The sequence below is a fragment of the Misgurnus anguillicaudatus genome, chromosome 13 (assembly GCF_027580225.2).
Source record: "Misgurnus anguillicaudatus chromosome 13, ASM2758022v2, whole genome shotgun sequence".
NCBI lineage: Eukaryota > Metazoa > Chordata > Actinopteri > Cypriniformes > Cobitidae > Misgurnus > Misgurnus anguillicaudatus.
Window position 1 is genome coordinate 14,968,538 of NC_073349.2, and position 24,153 is coordinate 14,992,690.

At 38.6% G+C, this 24,153-nt stretch overlaps 1 protein-coding gene across 1 annotated transcript; it reads right to left on the bottom strand.

Moving 5' to 3' along the window:
* Positions 1 to 1,315: 1,315 nt before the first annotated feature.
* pard6b (par-6 partitioning defective 6 homolog beta (C. elegans)) lies at positions 1,316 to 23,846 on the bottom strand. Its single transcript, XM_055188394.2, has 3 exons — positions 23,549 to 23,846; positions 21,915 to 22,137; positions 1,316 to 3,325 (listed from the first exon to the last, which is right to left on the bottom strand). The coding sequence occupies exons 1-3, from the start codon at positions 23,609 to 23,611 to the stop codon at positions 2,454 to 2,456; spliced, it is 1,158 nt and encodes a 385-aa protein (XP_055044369.2). The 5' UTR covers positions 23,612 to 23,846; the 3' UTR covers positions 1,316 to 2,453.
* Positions 23,847 to 24,153: the final 307 nt, after the last annotated feature.

Here is a 24,153-nt window from a genome sequence, read left to right on the forward strand (position 1 = left end):
TAAGAAACTAAGGCTAAATATCCAGTTTAAACTGTAAGGGCGCAGCGTGAGCCACATCTCTCCTTCAGTGCATGTGTCAACACTAATTTTGGGATCTTTAAAGCTTATATTACAGATAGTGTGCACAAAAATATCTTTATGATGTGTCCAGTCCACTTCAAAGACAAAAAGTGACCCTGTGTGTGATATCCAGGCTGAAGTCTTATAATCTAATTTTGAGATTAGGAGCATTAAAGTTTGATCACACTCATTAATTTTACATTGATTTCTATCTTTGCCATGGCCTCACGGGGGTCAATATTAAATATATCACGGTTATATTTTCACAGAATGTTCTTCATGTAGGATGATTTTAGTAAATCATAAAAATGACTTCAAGTGAGGTTTCACAGGCAGGGTCATGTATGTATACCTACAGTATAGTAATAGTAACTTAAAGGAATATTCCATTTTCTTAAAAGAAAAATCCAGATAATTTACTCACCTCCATGTCATCCAAAATGCCGATGTCCTTCCCCGTTCAGTCGAGAAGAAACCACGTTTCCCGAGGAAAACATTGCAGGATTTCTCTCACCCCAATGGACTTCAATAGAGCCCAACACCCAACACTTAACACTCAACAGTTTTTTTCAACGGAGTTTCAAAGGACCACAAACAATCCGAAACGAGGCACAAGGGTCCCATCCAGCAAAACGACCGTCACCTTTGACAAGAAAAACAAAAATATGCTCTTTTAAACCACAACTTTTCGTCTAGGTCCGGTCCAGCACGACATAACGTAAATGCGTAGTGACGTAGGGAGGTCACGTGTTACATATTTAAAATGCAAATTTGCGGACCATTTTAAACAATAAACTGACACAAAGACATTAATTAGTATCAGTTGACATACAACAACGTAGGAACGGTCCTCTTTCAACACATTTGTAAACACTGGGGCGCAGTATCGCGTTCGTCCTCTGTGACCTCTTGACGTCATGACGTATTGCGTGGGGTCACGCTGGCGCATCACGACCGTATTTAGACGAGAAGTTGTGGTTTAAAAGTGGATATTTTCTATTTTTCTTGTCAAAAATGACAATCGTTTCACCCCCATGCCTCGTTTGGGATCGTTTATAGTCATTTGAAACTCCGTTGAAAAAACTGTTAAGTGTTGAGTTAAGTATTAAATGTTGGGCTCCATTAAAGTCCATTAAAATGAGAAAAATCCTGCAATGCCTTCCTCAAAAAACACAATTTCCTCTCGACCGAACAAAGAAAGACATCAACACCCTGGATGACATGGTGGTGAGCAAACCATCTGGACCTTTCCCCCAAGAAAATTGAATATTCCTTTAAAGGAATGCTTTAGAGCTTAATTTTGTTCATAAAGATGATGGACATCATGCTGTTTGTCATTCATATAGGAGGTCATTTTCTAAAAATCAAAATGATCAAGTAGAAAGATCCACCCTTGGTGGAGTGGAAGGTGGATGGTGTGGACCCCCAAAATATACAATTCACAAACATCACCCTTAAAATTCATTTTGGCAGATGTTCAATAGTCATTGTGAGCATTCAATTAAAAACATTCATTTTTTTCTCTATGATTCGCTTGCAACACTTGAGGGTTAGAGACACTCTTCATACATGAAACAGCTCTGTGTCCACTTCAGAGTGCACTATAAAAACATAATGTATTCAAAACAGAGAGCGTTCTCTAACCTTAGGTCACATGGGTCAACTTAACCGCAGAGCAGGTAGATAGCCCTTGTCATAAAGAAATACGTGATGCAAATAAAAAAATATCAATATATGAAAAATATGACATTAATCTTCTGTATTTTTGGCTATGATTAAAAAAATTGAGATATGTACACAATATATCTTAAGAGGCAGCAGTCTACAACCTTACTGAAATGTCCGATCACACTTAAAAAAATATCCTAAACATTCGTCTAGCCTCCAAAAATGTTCATGATTCCCTTGCAAACCATTATGAATCCGCTTGTTAGTGCTGTAGACAGGAGTTGACGAAAAGCATGTTCCCTCTAAAGTTGAGCGGTACCATCAGACCCCAACTTTTACTCGGTTACCATAGCAACAGAAGATGGGACACCATACTTTGTTCTCGGTCACAATGCTAAAGCCACGTGGCTCATATGCGAGTGGTTGTCAAAGTCGAAGAAGATTGTCACGATTCATACGATGCCAAAAATCTGCACTTCGTCATGTAATACGCTTAACACCCTGCAGACATCTGCATTTATTCATTCTGACTCCGTCAGATCATTATTACTCATGAAGCAGCTATTTTCGGCACTGCTCTCTGTGGATTTGATTATAGTGATGACCTGGTCCCGTGGTTATATCCTCTCTTGGTGCCATACTCACCGAAAATACGTGCTATGGCACACAAGTGTGCGTAGTGGCATGTGTGACAGTATTAGTGTGTTTGAAAATTAAATCAGTCTCTATAGTGTAATAACTGTGCCTTCTTCCTCTAAATTATGTCTCTCCAAACTCCTGTCGTGGGCATTTAGAGACCCCGTGCTGGAGCTCATTGCAATGGAACCATTGGAGGGTCGGAAATGAAGGTGGGGTTCATATCTGGGCAGGCTGGGCATGCTGGAGCTGGCCATCACTCGAGCAACCGCCGGTGGAATGAATTTAGCCTCTCCGTTCCCCTCAATCACCAGATCCTCCTCATCTTCGCTCTCCTCATCTGGTTCATAGTTCTGGATAATATGGGATGGGGTCATTGCCATAGAGGCTGGTGTTGAATAACCGTAGAAACTAGTACTGCTGTCAGACGATCGTCCTGAGCTGCCAGACGTGGCCTTGCCTCCACTACTCCGCACCACGTTATTTCGCTGATTGGCCGGTTTGACGGTTATAATGAGGTTGTGGCTGTTAGCGATCATCATGTCTGTTACTTGGTCCAGGGACTTTCCAGACACCTCGATGCCATTGACCTCCAACACTTCATCATTGACGGCCAAAAGTCCCGTGCTCTCCGCCAGGCCTCCGGGGACCATGCGGGAAATGAAGATGCCTGGTACTTTCTCCAGGCCTTGTGACGTGACACGCACGCTGGAACCATCGCGTATGTAGAAGCCCAGTGGTTTTTCCTGGCCGTGTTTATACAGACGAACGCGTCGATGCGTTTCTGGGAGGATGTCCACATCAATGATGGAGGAAACTGGGCGGAAGTCTTTGGGCAGGCTGATGATGACCGGAGGCTTTTTCTTGTTGGCATCCTGACGCAGGAGGACAGCAGCAAGCCCGGCGGGGGTCTTCTTACGGGTCACAGTGTCCGTATTGAATGCAGAGTAATCTGCCTCCTCTGTAAAAGGAAGAGAGATATAAAATGTTAATGTAAAGCTTGTTTTGGGCACTTAAAGTCACTAAGAAACCAAGTTTTAAGTGGTTTTCCATTTCTTATAGCTTAGTGTTGAACACCAAATTCTAGTTTATTTCTAAAAGTTGACTAAATTAGGTCTTACCACATATACACACTTATAAGTTTTTTTTGTTGAATGAGACGGTGGCAAAACACGTTTAATGGCTGTGACATTGGTGACATCAAGTGTGAAATTAAATATTAAACAATCAAATATAAACAATTAAATAATGTCAATTTAAAAAAGGCCTCCATGACCCACCAGTTTCATGTTGTCAATTACCACAAATCCTTTTTTGTTTGTTTTTACAAATTGAGGTATGTGTCTACAATAATGCATTCACAATTTCAGTATTTTTCCATTGTAAGTGTTTAACAGTCAACACATCCTTTGTTTGTTGTTACAAACTGAGAACTAAGATAAAATTATTTGCTATGGTTGAGTCTAATTTATTTATACTTCTCCTTTAAATAATCTGCATTTATTTAATTATTTTTTCCCCTTATATGTGACCCTGAAATAATATGAAAATTGTTCTCTGAACTACATAGAAGATCTTTAACTTTATAAAGTGCAAAAATTATCCAGAAAGGTTTTTACATGTCCATTTACAACCCTAGGATTTGTCCTTTGAATTAAATGGTCTATTTTTGCCCTATTTTGAAGAATCATAAATAATAATATTGAGCTCTGCTGTGATTAGCTCTGCGGCTCATGCCAGTAGCTCACATTAGTAAACAGACCTTATAAGCTTAAGCCTGTATCAGACAAAAATACAGATTTTGGGAACAACTAATTGTTTGGAGATTCTAATGGATGTTTCTGAGTGGTAAGTTTGTGTTTTTTCAGTATGGACCTGCAAAACATAACTGTAAAGTCAATAGTAGAACTTCAGCCTAAGATCTAATTCAGCAATCACAACTTTGTTTTTAGCATTGTAGCAACATTGTATTTAATTAAATGTGTAATTTAAAGTTGTCACAACTTATAAAATATAGTTGAGAAAAGTCAACTTAATTTTATAAGTTATAACAACTCACCTGTAGTTATAACAACTCATCTCTAGTCAAGATAAATAACAGTAGGTTGAAATGACTTGTAAATCCGAGTTGATTCAACCAAAAATTTTAAGGCAGCAAAGTATTTTTTACAGTGCAAGGTTTACATAAAAATTAGGAAACAAACACGTTTGAGGCTTCCGATATGTCATTACCATGTACAGAGCTCTTATTATTCATCTATGCCTAGGTAAATACAGTTTTTTTATTCTATGGCACCTTTAAAAGGTTGTTACCTGAAATGTGTCACACAATGTTTTTTTCACCTTTATAAGTTGCTTTGTATAAAAGTGTCTGCTAAATGCTTTGTAGCATTCCAGGCAAGTCACGCCAAACTACCTGAGCGCAAGGAATTTACATTGTAATATAACATTGTAATATATAATCATGTGTATTATTTACTATTATTATTATATTATTATTAATTTGACTTCAACGTTATATTGTCCTAAAGTGTATTCCCACCGTGTACTACTTGCAGAAACACTGCATCCGTGGGGGCCGCCATTGTTGTTTTGTATGGTTTTATTATTTAAACCATGTATTTACAACTAAAGAAATAAAAATATACGATGTAAAAAGTGACGAAATTGTCACATAAAACTTCTAATGCCTTTCTAAGAATATTCCAACTCATGTGATGTTCATTATCTGCACACCTTATTTAATATTAACCTGTAACCATTATCAAACATGTTTCTCTGTTCTAGATTCCCACAGCCTTGTAAGAAGAGACCTACAGGGGATATCGTAGCAGAGAATGCCTGCTTGTTAGTTTCCCTCCGCCCCTCAGCTAATGTGTAATCTACTGTAAACCCAAGCCTTCTTTCAATCTCTCTCTCTCTCTCTCTCTCTCTCTCTCTCTCCTGCCATTTATGAATTCCTCAGGGGCTTAATCACAGCCTGAACTTCATACTCAAAGGCATTCATACTCGAGATCAAAAAAGAATGAAGTACGAAAATGGATGAAGACACGTCTGGATGCTGAAAATAATTGGACAAGAGTTTAGAAAGTTTCAAGCAGTTCTAGGTATTGAAAATCACAACAGGTCTCCTATTAACCGAATAAGTACAATGGTTAACCTGAGAAGTGTAATCATTGACAAAAAACACCCATTTTATGAGATCATAACTAACATCACAATTATGTTATTACGATTTGAATTACTTATGTGATGCATTTTTATGGATTTGTTTATCACATGAACCAGGAAGGAATAAAGCTAAATTTACCTGTAAATTACAATGTATTCAGGACTAGACAATAAGGATAACTAACCGTTCCCCGGGCCAGTGTGAGAGTGTTGTGGGCCTGTTGACAGAACCTTTGCTTGCCCTATTAGGTCAATGTTGTGCCATGTTTTTATGTTTTGCAAACATGACCTTTCAGTTTTCTGTTATACACTGAACATAACTTAATTACTTGCTGTGGCTAACATTGAGATTGCAAAATTGGGTGAAACTATGATAATAAATTGTGACAGAATTGGAAGCATCAGATTGAATTTAAAACTACAAATCAGTAATGTTTTGCATCACAGGCCACTGCTTTTAGCAAAAGTTGATGAACTTTAATTGCATTATTTAGCTATACTATTAAAAAATGACATTGCAAAAACCTAGTGAGACCATGTGAAAAGAAATAAGACAAGATTTCACATGCATGCACACACACAAGACTAATTGTTTGATAAGAGCAAAGATCCTTCATTTTTGTTCCTCATTGCTGTGTTTTGATAGGACTGCATGTTCAGGTTATAGCCTATGTCGAAATCTTAACAATCTGGCAAAATGCCTTTAAATCCTACAGACATAAAAAATCTCATGTTGGCTTAAATTGAAAAACATGCATTTAAGTACTAGCATGCACACACAAGTCTTAGCTATACAGGTTTGCTTGAGCAGTCAAGCAAGCACATATAGAGATCTTTTTTCATCTCCTCCAGCGTTCCTCTGTTCCTTATCTGCTACGCTCTTCTATATTCAAGCCTAACAATGGCTTCATAGTCATGTTGAAGGGCATCATGGGAAGTCCCTAAAGGCCACCCATACAGGCACATCCTACATTTTCTGTTAGATTAGAGGTAAGTATACATCGAAGCGGTGGTGATATACATATAGATATATAAAAGCATATGCATAAGACAAACATCAATCACCTCACTACTTCAATGAAGCATAGCTGGCTCTTTGTGAAACCTGATGCCCTCGCTATGGAAACCGATCTGATCATAATGGCTCATTATTAGAGTCAGTCCTGTGTTCTCATTATACAAAAACATACATGCTATGTCTCCAACTCACAGGTACGCAGGCCTCATTTAAAGGGACACTCCACTTTTTTTGAAAATATGCTCATTTTCCAGCTCCCCTAGAGTGAAACATTTGATTTTAACCGTTTTGGAATCCATTCTGCCGATCTCCAGGTCTGGCGGCAACACTTTTAGCATAGCTTAGCATAACCCATTGAATCTGATTAGACCATTAGCATTGCACTCAAAAATGACCAAAGAGTTTCGATTTTTTTTTTTTTTTTTTTTAAATTGACTCTTCTGTAGTTCTGTAATGTTATTACGCAGCGCCTGAAAATAGTCCCCTTGGTACCTTTCAATAGCAGGGGACTATTTTCGGGCCCTGCGTAATATCATTGCGCCTGCTGCAGCCATGTTACGGCAGCAAAGAGCTTGATTATTACGCCAGAATGAGAGTATAGTTCCTAGCCATATCAGTCTAGAAAATTGCTAATTTTAATTTTACGCCAGTCTTAGTACACAATGTAACTACAGAGTCAAGTTCCAAATAAGAAAATATTGAAACTCTGTGGTTATGTTTGAGCGCGATGCTAATGGTCTAATCTGATTCAATGGATTATGCTAAGCTATGCTAAAAATTGTACCGCCAGACATGGAGATTGGCTAAACGAATTCCAAAACGGTAAAAATCAATAGTTTAACTCTAGGGGAGCTGGAAAATGAGCCTATTTTCAAAAAAGTGAAGTGTCCCTTTAAACACACACTATTGGCTGCATATGCAGGCCGAGCGACGTGATTGCCCGATACAATCTGATACCATCAATGCTTTTCAGTAAGGGAGCAAAGATAGTACCTCCTTTTCATCGAAATATTTATTCGATCCTATAAGCAAAACAGGCTCAAAATTCAGTGTGACAGAAATGTGAGACACCATTGACCAGGCCAGTGGCCACTGTGCAACTTTTTATGTACTGCCTGACTCCACAAAGTGAGAGAAATGCGTCCAGATAATTCAGACCAGCGGCTGCTGACAGCATGTTTGAAACATTTCTGCTGCTTTAAGATTCTGGACGTCTCCCCCATGGAGACTGTGTGCCATCCCGTTCCAGTCACGGTGCAATAGTGGTGAGGGGGTGGAGAGGGAGCTTGTGAGTGCTTATTGGGGAAGGGAGAGAGGGGAGAATGAAAAAGCAGAGCTTTATGGGAAAAAACGCTTTCAATGGTGAAAAACTTGAAAGGTACTGCTATTTTGGGTTTGCTGTGTGCATACTTCGGCAAAATTACTGAGATAATATAAGACATGCACTGATAACAGAGAAAGTGTGCAAAGCCTGGGAGCGTTTAACAAGGGAAAGGCCTTCGAGAACAAGCCACACTTGGAAAAAGTTAGATGAGTATAAGGATCAAGGGCATAGTGTATTAAGCCCACACGGAGATCATAACAGTAGTAATTTTGCTCTACACTGTAAAAACATTGCACTTATATTTTTAAGTATAATCAGATTTTATTTTTTAAAATATTGACTAGTGATGACTTGCTGTAACTTAAAAATTAATTTAAAATAACTTAAGATAATATAATTAGCTAAATAAGCTAATTAAACTTTCAAGTTACAGCAACTAAAAGTTAAAACGACTTGCAAAGCTGAGTTGATAATACTTAAGAATTTAAAGAACACCAAGTATCCGATTCATGGTTTTACATTTCCTTTGGTGTGTAAGTGTGTGTTAGTTCATGTTAACGATATGCAAAAGGTACAAATCCCAAAGTAAACAATGACGCGAGCTATTGTTTCCAACTTAAATCTCTTTTCTTGGACTACAACAAACACACGGATTGTAGGCAGCAGTTTACTTCCTGAGTCTGTTGACTTGGACACGACGGTCATTATCATTAGGGGTGCTCCAATCAATGTCGATATAAACTAAAAATACGTGGCCGATCACTATTCTGAATCGGACAGCCGATCTTATTCACAGCTATTTCATGTACTACGGCTTTTGATCAGCAAGTCCTTATCGATCTAAAATCACTGTTAGTTTGAGTCGATTATAACAAGCATTTGAAAAAGCAACACTCATCAAACATAATTATTAAACATATTCTTTATTATCATGAAAATACCTGAAAAGTTTTGAAGAACAGCAATATAAATATCCTTAAGCCATTTCCTGGAGCTGCATGTCATAGCTGCGTTTGTATGGTTCTTCGTCTGCAGCGCATATTGAGTTTCTGCACGAGAGCGCCCTCTGGCTTTTGGATGTAGCGCATTTTGAATGTTTTTTTAACATTTAACCTAGCCCCATTCATGCCTTTGGCTCCAAACAGGGATGAATTTAGAAGCCACCAAACACTTCCATGTTTTCCCTATTTAAAGACTGTTACATAAGTAGTTACACAAGTATGGTAGCAGAAAATAAAACTTTAGTTTGGAGCCATAGGAATGAATGGGGCTAGGCTAAATGCTAACACATTCACAAGCGCTGTACAAAGATTAAAGTGCACACATTGAAAAAAGATAGGTATGTATTAATTAATCCAAGTTGAAGTATAAGAACATAGTAAAATATTGAAAAACGGTGGTGTTTTCCTTTAAGTGCAAAACGTTTTTTTACAGTGTAGTTTGCTGGCATTAAACCAATACGGCAAGCCAAATAAACTTTTGCTAAAGTGTAATGCAGTGATTGTAAAGTCTGCTGTATATTCTTGTTAAAATGCCCATTTTAATGCACATTCAGGTGATAACAACACTAAAGCTGAGACTACGTTTACCCTATGCACTTACATTACAAGTGTTTAACTGCCAACCCATTTTCTACTTCATCTTTACAAGTTAAAGTCATTAAATGTTACAGCTGCTGCCAAATGCCAGCGAAATGTTTTTGTTAGAGCTTGTATTTAACCTGGAATATTCTTGTATGATGCATAGCGCAGCAGTGTTCTCATAAGGGTCATTACCTTTATAATGCTTATAGCCAAGGGTAAAACCGTAATAAATTTATTAAGGATGTGTTTGTTTAATAAGTGGATGTGGGTGGAATGAGTCCTCCTGTCTCATCACTTCTGCTGCATTCATCAATTTTATTCATGCTGACAATGCTCATTGTTTTCTCTCCCACTTTCCTCTCTCTCATAGTCATTGTCTCTTAGGGGCTTTCATGAAAGCTTCGCTATCCAAGATGTGCTGCTTCAACTGGGATGAGCTTGTTTTTGTTGGCCTGTGTTTGTGTTGGTCATTGTCTCAAGGCCCTGTTTACACCTGGTATGAAGATGTTTGGGGTCAATCGGATAACAAGTTGTTGACGCTAAATACAGGTGTAAATGGGGTGTTAAATGTTTTGAGCTCTTCCCTTTTCGAATACATTCAGAGGTAGTGCAAAACGCATCTAACTGGATTTCTTTTGTGGAGTAAACGTTTATGTGGTTGAATGTGTATGAGCAGTCACAAAAGACTGCCTTTTAATTTTATGTGTAATGTACCAAGCACAATGTTTTTTCATCGGTCCCGACTTCTACTATGAACCCAGAGTGTTCAGCACAATCTTGAGACCAGTGGTCTCCAACATGGTTTTATCCATTGTGGTAGCCCTTGCTCACAAAAAGGTTGGAGAACCCTGCTTTAGACTATTTTTGTTTCATTTTGCGAGCGTGTGAAAGTTTCATGAGCTTAATTCATAAATTGCTCTTAGATATCTGAGAAAGCCCTTACATTTAAGGCCAAAGGGTAGTCCATTTTTACATGTGCGCGAGAGTCCACATACAGTGCGTGTGATAGGGCTGTCACTTTTGAGAAAAATCAAATTCGAATGGATATCGAATATCATGAAATGTATCTGAATATATTCGAATATCTAGGTGCCCCCCGCGTGCGCATCAAAAAAAAAAAAAAAAACAAAAAAAAAAAAAACACCGTAATGGATATTCAATCACAAATCTATTAACAGTGATAGACAGTCATAAACAGGACTGTCTGAATTACTTTTTTTACTTAATGTTTGAAACAGCAGGTTATCATCTTATAAATAACAACTTATATGAAACAAAACTATTCAGAATAGGTACAAACAATAACGTGACAACTTAAACAGCAGCAGGAGTAAGGCAAGCCCAAACGGAATCCGCAATCGCAGATTTTGGCAGAAAATTGCATTTGCATTTTGTCGCAATGCACGTGTCGAACATCTGTGTACATGTACGAATCAAATAAACTATACTTTGCAAAGCTGTGAGTTAGACCGTGCCATACATTAGCTTTTTTACACACAAAAAAAAACTATACTCCAGGCTATAAATGTACAAAACGTTGTGCAGCATGTTTACTAACAACACAAGCCGCAGTACTTTCACATGATATTAGTAGGGCTGTAACGATTAATCGTGCAAATGCGCGTTTTCTCAATGAATGAATTTGAATGAATTACGGTGAAATCCTACGGCACATCCCAAAGCCAGGGGGCGCTCTCGTGCAGAAACTCCCTTTGTGCCACTAAAGAAGTAGCATTACAAATGCTATTCCAGGAAATGTCTACAGGAATATTTATATCGCTGTTCTTTAAATTGTTTCAGGTATTTTCATGATAATAAAGAATATGTTGAATGATTTTGTTTAACGAGTGTTGCTTTTTTAAATGCACGTTATAAATGACTCTGACTCATAATGATTTTAGATTGATAAGGACTTCCTACTGACCAAATGCCGTAGTACACGCACAAGCTGTACATGAAACATGGAATCGGAGCCTTGCGATTCAGAATCGATTTCAGACAGGCATTTTAATGGGACACATGATTAATCGTTACAGCCCTAGATATTAGTGCGTGTCAACTTAAACTCGTCATTTCTCCTGCTCATGTTCAACTCTTTCCCTGCCATTGACAAGTTAACTCGTCAATTAAGAGAAAACGTTTCCCTGCCAATGACGAGTTTTTCCGACAATCCATAATACCGCTTTTATCCACCAGATGGCCCAACTTATACAACCAGGAAGCAACCGCTCACCTCAAACAATTCAGACGCAGCATATGTTTTGATCATTGCTATGAATAGAATTTCTACCAGAAGTCTTTCATAAAAATTCAATTATCTCAGCTTTTTGTTCAAAATTTGGCATTTTTGAAGAAACCTACCCATATTTGAGCGGTGATAAAAGAGAGAAAAAAATTATTTTGAAAGCAGAGGGTCTGTTCTTTCATTTGATATATTGTATGTTTATATATTTAAAGAAAAACACGTTAACTTGTAACTTTTGTGAAAATCATAAAAATGCTGCCGCTGGCTGGCAACTTTTTTTAAAAAACGCTGGAGAGGAAAGAGTTAATGAAAGCAGAGGGAAGTAATCAGGACAGAAGCGGTCAAAAGTGGACCAACATATAAATAAAAACAGATTAAAACACCAGGTGTGAACGAGAATATGTCTCTCTTGTCCACTTCGATTGACCAAAACGCATCTTAATACCAGGTGTAAATAGGGCCTGCCCACAGCGCGGTCACTGAATGATTGATGCATATTGCATAAAAGCATGACAAGCTCTAATCTGATTGGCAGTTTCTGAGAGTCAGAATACATGGTTTTATCAGTCCACCTGGCAACTTGGTTATCAGGCTCAAAAATAGTCCCTAAGTTTGGCATAACTTCCTCCCTGATACATATTAAGCTGCATAGTGGACCAGACTTTATGCCAATTATTGAGGATGTACAGAAGGGAGAATCGAAAAATAGACATTTTATGTGAATAAATAATCCTTAATGGGACACCCTGTTACTCAAGTTTCCCCAGCTTGAAGCTCTCAGGTAACTCATACCTTTATCTGCTTGACACTGTCAGGAATGTGAAGTGCTTTAAGGTGACACGGTTCAGGTTGGCGTTTTATTGCTCTTAGGTTAATCATACATAGCTGCATCATAAAGCGGTACGAAAGTCACAGTCATTAGCATTCATAATAACGTATGACAAAGCTAATGAATAAATTCTTCTTCTGTTATACATTAGGGCTGGGTTTGCCCAATTATATAATGAAAGACGACGACTTCTCGTCTAAGTAGGTGGTTTTTTTTGGTGAAAGTAGTGTACAATGGAGACTAATCGTTTTGCAGTCGATAAAATATGATGAGAAACCAAAACAAAAATTCAAGAATGTGTGACCTTTGCATTGCTAACACGACACTCTACACACAGAGCTACAACAATACCTCAATCACTGATATATGATTGTAATGACCACTGTTTTCTGTATATGTGCTCTTTATGTCTGAACATAGGTTGACTAGAAACTTTTTTAAAGAATCTGTGACTAATTTGGCATTTTATCCCAAACAGCCTAAATAGAGACCAGGTCTCGCACTACGTTTTACCCCAACAGATGAATAAAAGCAGAGTTTTTTTCCACAAACAATACCTCCTTCCCACCCATTTTTTTCCATCGCCTCTTTTCTTGTCTGGTCCCTCGCTACACTTGTACATGTTTATGGACTGCTTCATTCCTCACACCCATCTGCAGCCTTGCTGTCCTCTCTAATCTAACCAGCAGAAGTGATCACAGTCTGACCACATTCCACACAATGTTCGGTGTGAGCCCTCCCCAATCCTGCGACTAACGGCCCCCTTCCCCCCAGAAACACTACACAGCGTACCCTCCATCCCTCTTTCATCCCTGTTAGTTCATTTCCCCCATTCCCTCTCCGCTTCACTGACAACAGTGGTTGCCCTCTTTAACCAGCCGAGTATTCAAGAGAGGATCATCATTTTCCCTGTTAAATCATTTTGTTAAAGCAATCCACACTCCAAGTTTTTCATCTCCCACCTGTTGCTCATAAGTGAAAAAAACTATTTTGTTCAAAACTACATAAATTATCAATAACCATTACTGCTTCAGTGTAAAGTATTTTTTAAATTGTGAACATATAAATACAAAATGTATATACATAAAGTCTTGTTTGTGTAGTTCGGTACATCTACAAAGGTTATGGCATATGAAAAACAGAGCTAATTGATGAATCAATAAAATGTAATAATGAAAAACATGTTCAACGAATGTTTCTTGTACTACAACAAACACACAGATTGTAGGCAACAGTTTACTTCCTGGGCCTGTTGATGTAGACAAGACCGACATTATCATAATTCCTCTCTGCTTGGACTCAAAGCCTGTAAGTTAACTCCTGTTAGCATTGCATTGTGAGCGAATCTTTCAAACATGGTAATGTTGCGTTTACACCAGCCGTGGTAGAGGCGTCAAGCGCGAGTGATTTTAATGTTAAGTCAATGTGAAGACGTGTTGATGCACGTCTGAAGATCTCACGGCGCGACTGAGGCGTTTAGCGTGGCAAACGTGGGAGTTGAAAAATTTTTACTTTGGCAGAAAAACGTGCCGTGTTAACCAATCAGGAGCTTGCTCTAGTAGTGACGTGATTACACGATGCGAGCGGAGTCGCAGAAGCCCCTCCCATGACACGAATTTCCACGTGAATGTCTCGATGACTAGAATTTCACGTGCGGCTAAGCGAGTAAACTCAAAATGTTCAAGCTGCAAACTAGACGCGGTAGACGCAAATTTTACACCTCAAAGTAGCTGGCCAATCAGGGACACAGAGCTCTTTAAATCTGTGCGTTTCAGGAAAATAGTGAAATCTGGAGCAACAAAAATGTATGTTATGTGGAAACTAATGTGTTTTTAACCATAATCCAAATAGAAACAAACGCACTCCGTCCGAGGTGCAAGCCAGGAAGGATGAATCCAAATATGACTGCACACTCACCTGCAAAAAGTCCACTAATACCAACGTTCCGGCACAAAGCCCCTGTCAAGGTATACCTACTGTATCACCTTGACAAAGGCTTTATGCCGAAACATTGGTACCAACAAGCCTTCTGCAAGTGAGTGTGCACTGTGCAGTCACATTTTTAACCATAAACCATGCAAACACATTGTATTATACCAAATACACAAAATAGTTGTGTTTTTAGCAATGAAATATGTGCAATTATGCTTTAGGCAATGTGTTATACAGTCATAACAATGTAATTAACTGTAAAACGAGGAATATGACAAATGATTTTAAAATATGACTGCACAGTTAGTGAAATATAAACATGGTCTACTGCGATTATCAAATACAATTTTTTTTCTTGTCTTTAGTCTAGCACACACCCTTTAAGTATGCATGCTAATTTTGTGGTGTCGTTCAGCACTAAAGAGCATGAAGAAGTCAGTCTGGAGCAAAAGTAAACACTGCGACTTTTAAAAAGACACCTTGCTTCAGGCAAACGTTCTGCTTCCACGCTGTTACCCGGTCATGATGACATAACAACGCTTCAGAATGTTTCCGTCTCAGTGAGACATTCCCTGACCCTGGAATTCCTTTCCCTTATTACAGCGACTCCTCCTAAAGCTGAAACCGCAATAAAAGCTGCAGACGTCACTGGCATCAATACAACGCAAACCCACTCCTGCACCCTGATTCGGCCAGCTGACGAAATGAATGGAAAAGTAAACAAATTTGTGGTTTCAGGAAATAAAGGGCCAGAGAAGCGAAAGAGACAGAGTGATCAGATCCTCAAAGCATGTGTTACGGCATGAAACTATTCAACCCGCGTAGAAACGCTTTCCTGAACCACACCTCTGCACGTCAGGTGAGTCAAATGGGAGTTTCCTAGAATCACAATGACAAAACTATGAAAGGAATGGATATAATGTGTAATGAATGACAATAAAATTCAATCAAGAAGCAAAGTTTTAGTCACCAATTACTTAAGCGAAACTTCAAAAGGGAACTTGTAGGGTTTGAAAAACAGGTAGATGGCTGTTTTACATTACTTATATGAAAGCAAACATTGTCAAGTTCCAAATAGTACGAGAAAATCGGCATATAAGATGACCAATTCTGTTGTTAAGTATCAAATTCACTATTCTATCCAAAAATAGGCATTACCCAATATTATATCAGGCAGAGAAACAATAGGCTTGTTAAGTCTGATGTCATGCATCACTTTCAAGTCCAACCGATTTTTAATGCCAAAGGAAAATAACAAAACAATCCCAATACACCATACACTTGTATCCTAATGCAAAACTACCAAAAACACCATTCCTAATTTTTATGTCCATAACAAAATCCGAGATGACCAGACATGGACTCATGGAAATGGATTTTTTTTATTAATTATTGCCCGATCCTTATTTTTATGTTCATAACAAAATCCGAGATGACCAGACGTGGACTCATGGACATGGATTTTTTTTCGAATTATTGCCCGATTCTTATTTGTATGTCCATAACAAAATCCGAGATGACTAGATATTGACTCATGGACCTAGTTTTTTTTTAACGAATTATCGCCCGATCCTAATTTTTATGGCCATAACAAAATCCGAGATGACCAGATATGGACTCATGGACACGGATTTTTTTTTACGAATTATTGCCCGATCCTTGTTTTTATGTCCATAACAAAATCCGAGATGACCAGATATGGACTCATGGACATAGATTTTTTTACGAATTATTGCCCGATCCTTATTTTTATGTTCATAACAATATAGGAGATGACCAGACGTGGACTCATGGACATGGATTTTTTTACGAATTATTGCCCGATTCTTATTTGTATGTCCATAACAAAATCCGAGATGACCAGACATGGACTCATGGACATGGATTTGTTTTTACGAATTATTGCCTGATCCTTATTTTTATGTCCATAACAAAATCCAAGATGACTAGATACGGACTCATGGACCTGGATTTTTTTTACGAATTATCGCCCGATCCTTATTTTTATGTCCATAACAAAATGCGAGATGCCCAGATATGGACTCATGGACATGGATTATTTTTACGAATTATTGCCCGATTCTTATTTTTATGTCCATAACAAAATCCGAGATGACTAGATATGGACTCATGGACCTGGATTGTTTTTACGAATTATCGCCCGATCCTTATTTTTATGTCCATAACAAAATCTGAGATGCCCAGATATGGACTCATGGACATGGATTTTAACGAATTATCGCCCGTTCCTAATTTTTATGTCCATACCAAAATCGGAGATGACCAGGCATGGTCTCATGGACATGGATTTTTTTTACGAATTATTGCCCGACTTCTATGTCCATAACAAAATCCGAGATGACCAGACATGGACATGGATTTTTTTATGAATTATTGCCCGATCTTAATTTCAGGGTTCCCACACCTTAGTTAACTTCAAATTCAAGGACCTTAATCCTCAAATTCAAGGACTAAATGTGGGGGCACATTTCAAGTGAGAGCAAGGTTACACCGTGTTACCTTTTAAGATACATTGTTACAGTTCCATTTCGAGGGAACTCGCGCTCCGTCACTTTGGTGACACTTTGGGGACGCCTCCAAGGTTAAGTGCGTCTGAATGTGTATATCTAATTCAACCAATGGTGAGACTTAACGACAAAGACAGGGTGACGCGGGAGCCAGGAAGTATATCACTATTTGAAATATTGCCAAAGATGGAATTACAGGGATGCAGGAAGTATGGCAAGGGAGACGCAGCGTCTCGTTCCCTTCTCAGGGAACAACAGTTACAAACGTAACCCGAGACATTTTCATGTGTCAAACACAACTTTGCAAAAAAGCATTTTGGTATGAATCAACATGTCCATAACAAAATCCGAGATGACCAGACATGGACTCATGGACATGGATTTCTTTTTTTAAATTATTGCCCCGATCCTAATTTTTATGTCCATAACAAAATCCTAGATGAACAAACATTGACTCATGGACATGGATTTTTTTTGAATTATTAATATACACTGTGAGGTTATACATTTTTCCCTTAAATATGTGATATAAATTTTATTTACATCTATAGGCTACATTATTCAGTTTGCGTGCTCCCTGGGATTGAACCCATGACCTTTGTGCTCCTAACCCAAACCTAACAAGCACCATTGATGATTATGTTAGCGTGACCGGAGACAGAGCACAGTTTCACTATTACACAACATCAGCAGAACACAAGGAGATGAAGGAGTGCCAGAAGAGAGGAGGAGAAAAATCAGCCGCTAATGAATGACAGAATGAAGAGGAGTGAACGAGACAAAAAAAATAAACAGAGACCCAGAGTAATAGCAAAAAAAAGTGAGCGAGCAGGATGTCTGATCAGGAAAACACATCATGCAAATAGGCACACGCAGCTGCCAACACCCTTTAAGACAGCAAACGCTTATCCACAACAGTCAGGTATGCTAATATTGTGTGTGTTTTAAATGTAGCAATCCCAGCATGCTCCAATCCTGTCATTCATCTTAACCAGCTTGGGCTCTTCACTGATGCCATGGCAACAGGTAAACAAGTTAAAGACTGACGTATTGTGGCTAACCTGAAAGGCTATCGTGTTTGTATTATGTGGTCTAGACTTCCTAGAAACACTTATTGGAATAGTTAACCCAAATATGAAAATTCACTCATAATTTACTCACCCTGGTGCATAGTTATGAGCCCTGACATAAGACGACAACATGATGGCATTGTATTATAAAAACCTGTTTGTGTTCAACTAATAAAAAGGATAATGTGATTGTGAGGGTGTATAAATTAGAAAATTATATTTAAGTCAACTATTCCTTTAACTGCAGTGTTTTGGTATAAACATGCAATTTATACTTTATGAAACAGCCCGGTTAATGATCCAGTGAACTGAACTCAAGTCAAGCCACTTGAATATGCAAAACAGGCTAGGACAGAACAAAACCCAAAATTCCAAACACAGACACAGAGCACCACTCAAGAATGTCTCAGACCGACCCCCATCCCCCTGGTTTACTCCCATCTATCACGGTAAAGGCTATTTTAATCCTGATCACTGAATGAGTCCCATTATATGAAATCAGATGCTGCACAAAACAAAACTGTTTTACTTTAATTTTATCTTGATATTAGGGACATTTATGTGATTTAAAAACACTGCCTTGTCAGATATGTTGTTATGGCCCAATACTAATGCAACATTGTATGAAAAGGCAACCGTATTATGCTTTATAATGGACTCAGTTGAAAAAAAAAAATACATCCGTGATGGCAAATGAAGTCAAAAGAAATAATCACTAAAAATATTTTTCAATTAATCCTAAAAACTATTTTTGTATATCTGTGTGATCTGTATTTTGTGTGTCACATATATTGTTGATAGATTGTCAACATCAATTTTGTGTTAATGTTAAATTCAAAGTCAAAACAAGTATTGAGAAGTGCTAAATAAGTCACTTATGGCATTGTATTTAATTAGGGACACTACCATAGAAGGATACTGCCTTTGTAGGTAGGCAACAAAACATACTACATTTGAACAAACTTCTGTATGCTTTACCATGTACCATGGTTTTGCAGCAGTATCGACAAATCTAACCGGACACTAAAGCCCGAAAGTTAACCGTATTTTCCTGACTATAAGTCGCTCCGGAGTATAAGACGCCTCAGTCAAAAATGCGACTATGCGTCGCGTTTATTTAGAAAATGATTTCACAAAATCCAAGCCGAAGAACAGACATTTAATCAGGAAAGGCAAGTTATTCAACTAAACAATAGCACAGAACAGCAGGCTGAATAGGTGTCCGTACATGTTAAAGTAACATAAACACTTATTTACACAATACACAACAGCATACAGAACATACGTGGGAGGCTGAATAGGCTACATTAACACAATAAGCCAAATCAAGTTCAAAAAGGTCCTGAAGTCATTCCGGATCACTGAATTCGTTGAATGACATAAATACAGGAGCAGCATAGAGCGGAATCTCGCGGCTGTAGATGGTAATGGTTTCTCTTGGTTCATATAAAATAATTTTGACGTATAAGTCGCACCTGACTAGAAGTTCCAGGACCCGCCAAACTATGAAAAAAGGGCAACTTATAGTCCAGAAGATAGGGTAGTCTGTTTTTTATGTGTATGCGAACCTACGCACACGGTTGAAAACACAGCCTTGGAAACTGGAAAGTGTAGTTTATTTGACTTGTATGTGTACACAGATGTTCGACGCATGCGCATTGCAACAAAATGCAATGCATCTAATTGGCTACATACAACAACCTTGGCGCATAGGTGACCTACGCAGGGTTTCAAAAATCCAGTGCTCTTCTGATGACAAAAATAGCATGTACGTGTACGTGTAAAAATTGGACCATATTTCGGCCTTTACGTAAATGAATCCTGCAACGACTGTGTAAACAATAACATGGAGACGGAGCTGAAGGCTTTGCAGAGTTTAGCTGTTCAAAGGTTAATTTCATGATACAAACACCCAAAACAAGCACATATATACAACAATAAACGTTTTCGCAACTTATGACAACATATAACATGGCAGCCAGGTTTAACGTGACAGTTCGTCATTTTTAAAGTGAAAGTGAATTTATCTCTAAAGGTCACGTTCTTCCTGATCCCGTTTTTCAAACTTTAGGCTGCGTCCGAAAACTCTAAATTGCTGCCTTCTGAGGCAGCTTTCCAAGGCAGTAAGGCATCAAGACATGTCCGAATTCAATGTTTGGTTTACTTCCTGTCTCCTGAGATACCTATGCGTGGGCGTACATTAAGAATGTGATTGGTCGAGCCCGGTCGAGTTCGAAAAAATAAAATGGCGGCCAAGGACGCGACCGGACCACCAATTTAGTGTAAATAATGGTAGATTTTCACTTTTTACACCTTTTAATTGCATTTCTAGCGAGAAATTAGCATTGTAGTTTTCAAATATGTGATTAGTTATCACAAAGGCGCTCTCTGTTTATATTTCAAACACGCTGCCTTAGAAGTGTGTCCGAAAGTCTTTCTCTGAGCTGCCTTCATACCTCCGAAGTCATTTCCTCATGAGGCAACGAGGCAACAAGTCACTGCCTTAAGTTTTTGGATGCAGCATTAGTGTGTAATGTTGCTGTTAGAGCATAAATAATACCTGCAAAATGATAAAACTCCACAGAAGTCCCCTTTCAAAGCCTACAGCGTAGTTTATTTATAACAAGCAAAAATCAACACATAGATTACCTAGGAAACCAAAACATTTGTTATTTTCGACAAGACATTTGTTCAAGAGATCAGTTAAGCAACTAGTCAGACCATTAAAAAAAAACGATATCGGCAGTAAAGTTCGGATCCAGACGTGTATCGTGTCAGTGCACGGCTGTCCAATGAAACCGTCTATAGATGAGGATTGTTTTCATTTAAAAAAAGCTGTTTTAAAACGAAAAACAGAGCCTTAGGTTACACAGAGCAGCCTCATGTACACATGAGGTTAGAAAGTGGGCAGGTCTTTATGTGTGCTTCCGAGTCACAAACTCCGGCATTGCAACAGGTCACAGCATGGCGCCAGCGTCGACCATGTAATTGAAACACAGGCCACGCGGTGTTAAGCATTGACCCATGTAATCTCCAACAACAAAGTGGCTTACAATCTATAGGTCATATGGCATGCTAAGACAGCTTAGAATGGGGCACCCCACAGACAGGATGCTTAACTGGGACAGAAACACACCAAAAACACAAAGAACAGAGATCTGTGACCATGTGTCACCAGACAAGCATATTTTACACTGCTACTTTAAGCGAAAAGACTTTCAACCAAAATTAAGAAACACTTGGCCACAGGAGTAATAGCTCAAGGGAGATTATGCAATGAACTACGTCTTGTCAAACTTCCCAAATACCTTGGATGGAGAACTGTAGAGTCTTTAATCAAACTAAAGCACGCCACATCAATAACAGACAAAAAGAAAATGAGATCTATCAACATGCAACAGTCATCTCATTCTGAATCCCCAATATCCTGCAGTGACCGCAAAAGCATAACTTGCCTGTGAATAGCAACAGAGCTGATAAAAAAATGCAAGTTTTTGCTAAATGAGAGCCAGATTATTACAGAATATAAAATGTTTTTCTTTAATGTACCTTTAGGCTAAATTCAGCATTCATTGGAACCTGATAGCATTGATATATAAACAAAACCACCACTTCTGGTCTGACAGCTTCCCATTACCCCCACATGTTATCAGTTGAAACATTTTTTTTGCACTCCAGCTGTACAAATTCCTGTCACACATACAGACACACTATAAAACCTGTCACATGTGACCATATAACTACTGATCTAAACACTGGAGGAAGACTATATTTCTGTACAAGCGTCATACAGAGTTGAAGTTGGACCGATTGTGAGGGACAAGTGACCCACTTCAAACAAAACCCTCACCTTTCCGCTGCAAAAAGAGGCGGAGCAGGGGCGCTGCCACGGAGATAGCCTTATGGTAGTTGTCATCATTGTTGATTGGAAGAAGGTCCCCGTGAACATCGGCGTAACCCACGAGTAGGTCCACGTTAGGGATCCGGTGCACATGCTGGAGCAAGCCATAAAATTCATCAAAGCGCCCCGGCTTGGACCGGTCCAAAGAGAATCGCCTGAATTCAGCTCCAAACTATCAACGAGGAACAGACACCAACACACATCAGAAATGAAATTCAACCAATCTAATCCATAGACTGTACAGACTAACAAATAGATTTTTTTGTTCATGATTAGTGTGTTATACGCACATCATATGCTTGTTATATACATAACTAGTGTTGTTGACTGTAATGATTGACACATAATAAGTTCACCTTTGAATACCGTGGAAGTCTAAAATCATAATATATGCTTAATATAGACTAACAGCACCAGTAAACATTGTAAAAACTAAATTCTTATTGATGAACAGGAACTGATCTGGCAAGAAATTATTGGTAACTAGTTAGATTAGATTGCTCAGATTGTTTCATTGTGTGTAATAAGTTATGAAGTGAAGTACAATGTGAAAGAGATTCAGATTTAGTTAAATGACCATGACATAGCAGTCCTGTAGATCATTAAACAAGAAGTGTGAGTGTGACTAGTAGACCCTTGTTTATATTGTTAACACTAGAAATGAAGAAACATTTTGTTTCTGAAGTTGCCCCAACCTACAAAATAACATTGACAGAATCAAACAGGAGACCAGTTTGGGACCAAGATGTCTATGTAGACCACATTTGGGAATCACGGAATACTAAACAGGACACAAACAATCAGTATTTTGAGTTTATTCAATTAAAGCCCTTATAATTTAATGTGTGGCTTTTGAGGCGTCTGTACATTTATATGTATGAATTTGGCAGACTCATTTAAGCAAAGCATTCAGGTTACACATGTTATTAGTATGTGTAATCCCTAGGGGTTGGAACTCACAACCTTTGCGCCCCTATCGCAATGCTCTACCTGTTGAACCACAGGAATCAATGACAGGTAAAATAACAAACAGTTAGTTTAGCATACATTTGATTTTACATACATGCGCCAAGTTGTTTGATTAACTTAAACAGTGGAGAACAGTCAATATTTAATTTCCTCAAACTTTATCTCGTGCCTTGTTGTGACGTTTGGAAGACTTCGTGTGTCATCCCAGACAAATTTATGATCTTAAGTTTGTTTGTAAATACCAGAAGGGGAGAAAATTAATTTTGGGATCAGGAAAGGATTTAGAAACACTACTAACACTGGTTACTTTTGAAACTTTTATTTTGTTATTTATATAATAACTGAAGAATATATAATTTTAGGAATACGCATTTGACAAATTGAGATTAGTTAGCACCTGTCAAAACAAACAATCACAAAACATGGGCTTTAAAACGTAAAGCTTAAAACGCTAAAAAGTCACGGTTGATCAACCGAGGTTAACAAACTTGTCAATGTGAGTTAAGTAAACTGTGTAATCGCATATCAACGCATAAAGCTAATGATAAATCTCTTGCTAACACTCGCATGTCTTTGGTAAGTTACACCAATGAAAGTTATTGGCCCGCACGCACCTTGCTCTTCACCTCCACTGCGTTCAGAGTTCGGTTGCTCGGCACTCGGTGGTTCTTGTTCATCTTTCGCTAACTGGACCCAGCCACAGAAACACACTTGCCCTTCCGCGGGCTGCGCTCATCCGCCTTCAGCTCGGATCCGTCCAAAAGGCTTTTCTAGGCTTAATCCAGTTACGGGCTCGTATCTCGCGACAACTCTGTACCTTCGCCTGTGTTGTTATCCGAGTCGAGTAGCAACGGCGACGCCTGTCAACTGATCATGCTCCGAAAACTCTGCCCCAGCTCAGCTCTGCCTCTCTCACTCACATGCACGCAGATGCAAGGCGTGTTCATGTGGCGCTTCGCAGACCGATCAGTATGACACAGAAATACCGCGAGAGCAATTCGAAAACCCAGCCCTCTACTGCTCTCGCGGTACTTTAACATCACAGTCTAAATGATTGCGCAGCGCCTTACGAATCCTTTCAGTGACGCTGCATGCATCCAGGAAAACTCACACAGCGTGAAAGCCGCTTATCATGCGCGCCCCACCTGGCCACAATTTTTTATTGCAGGAAGCTTTGCCCTAAAAATGTACTAATACTTTATTAGTTTGAAATACTTTG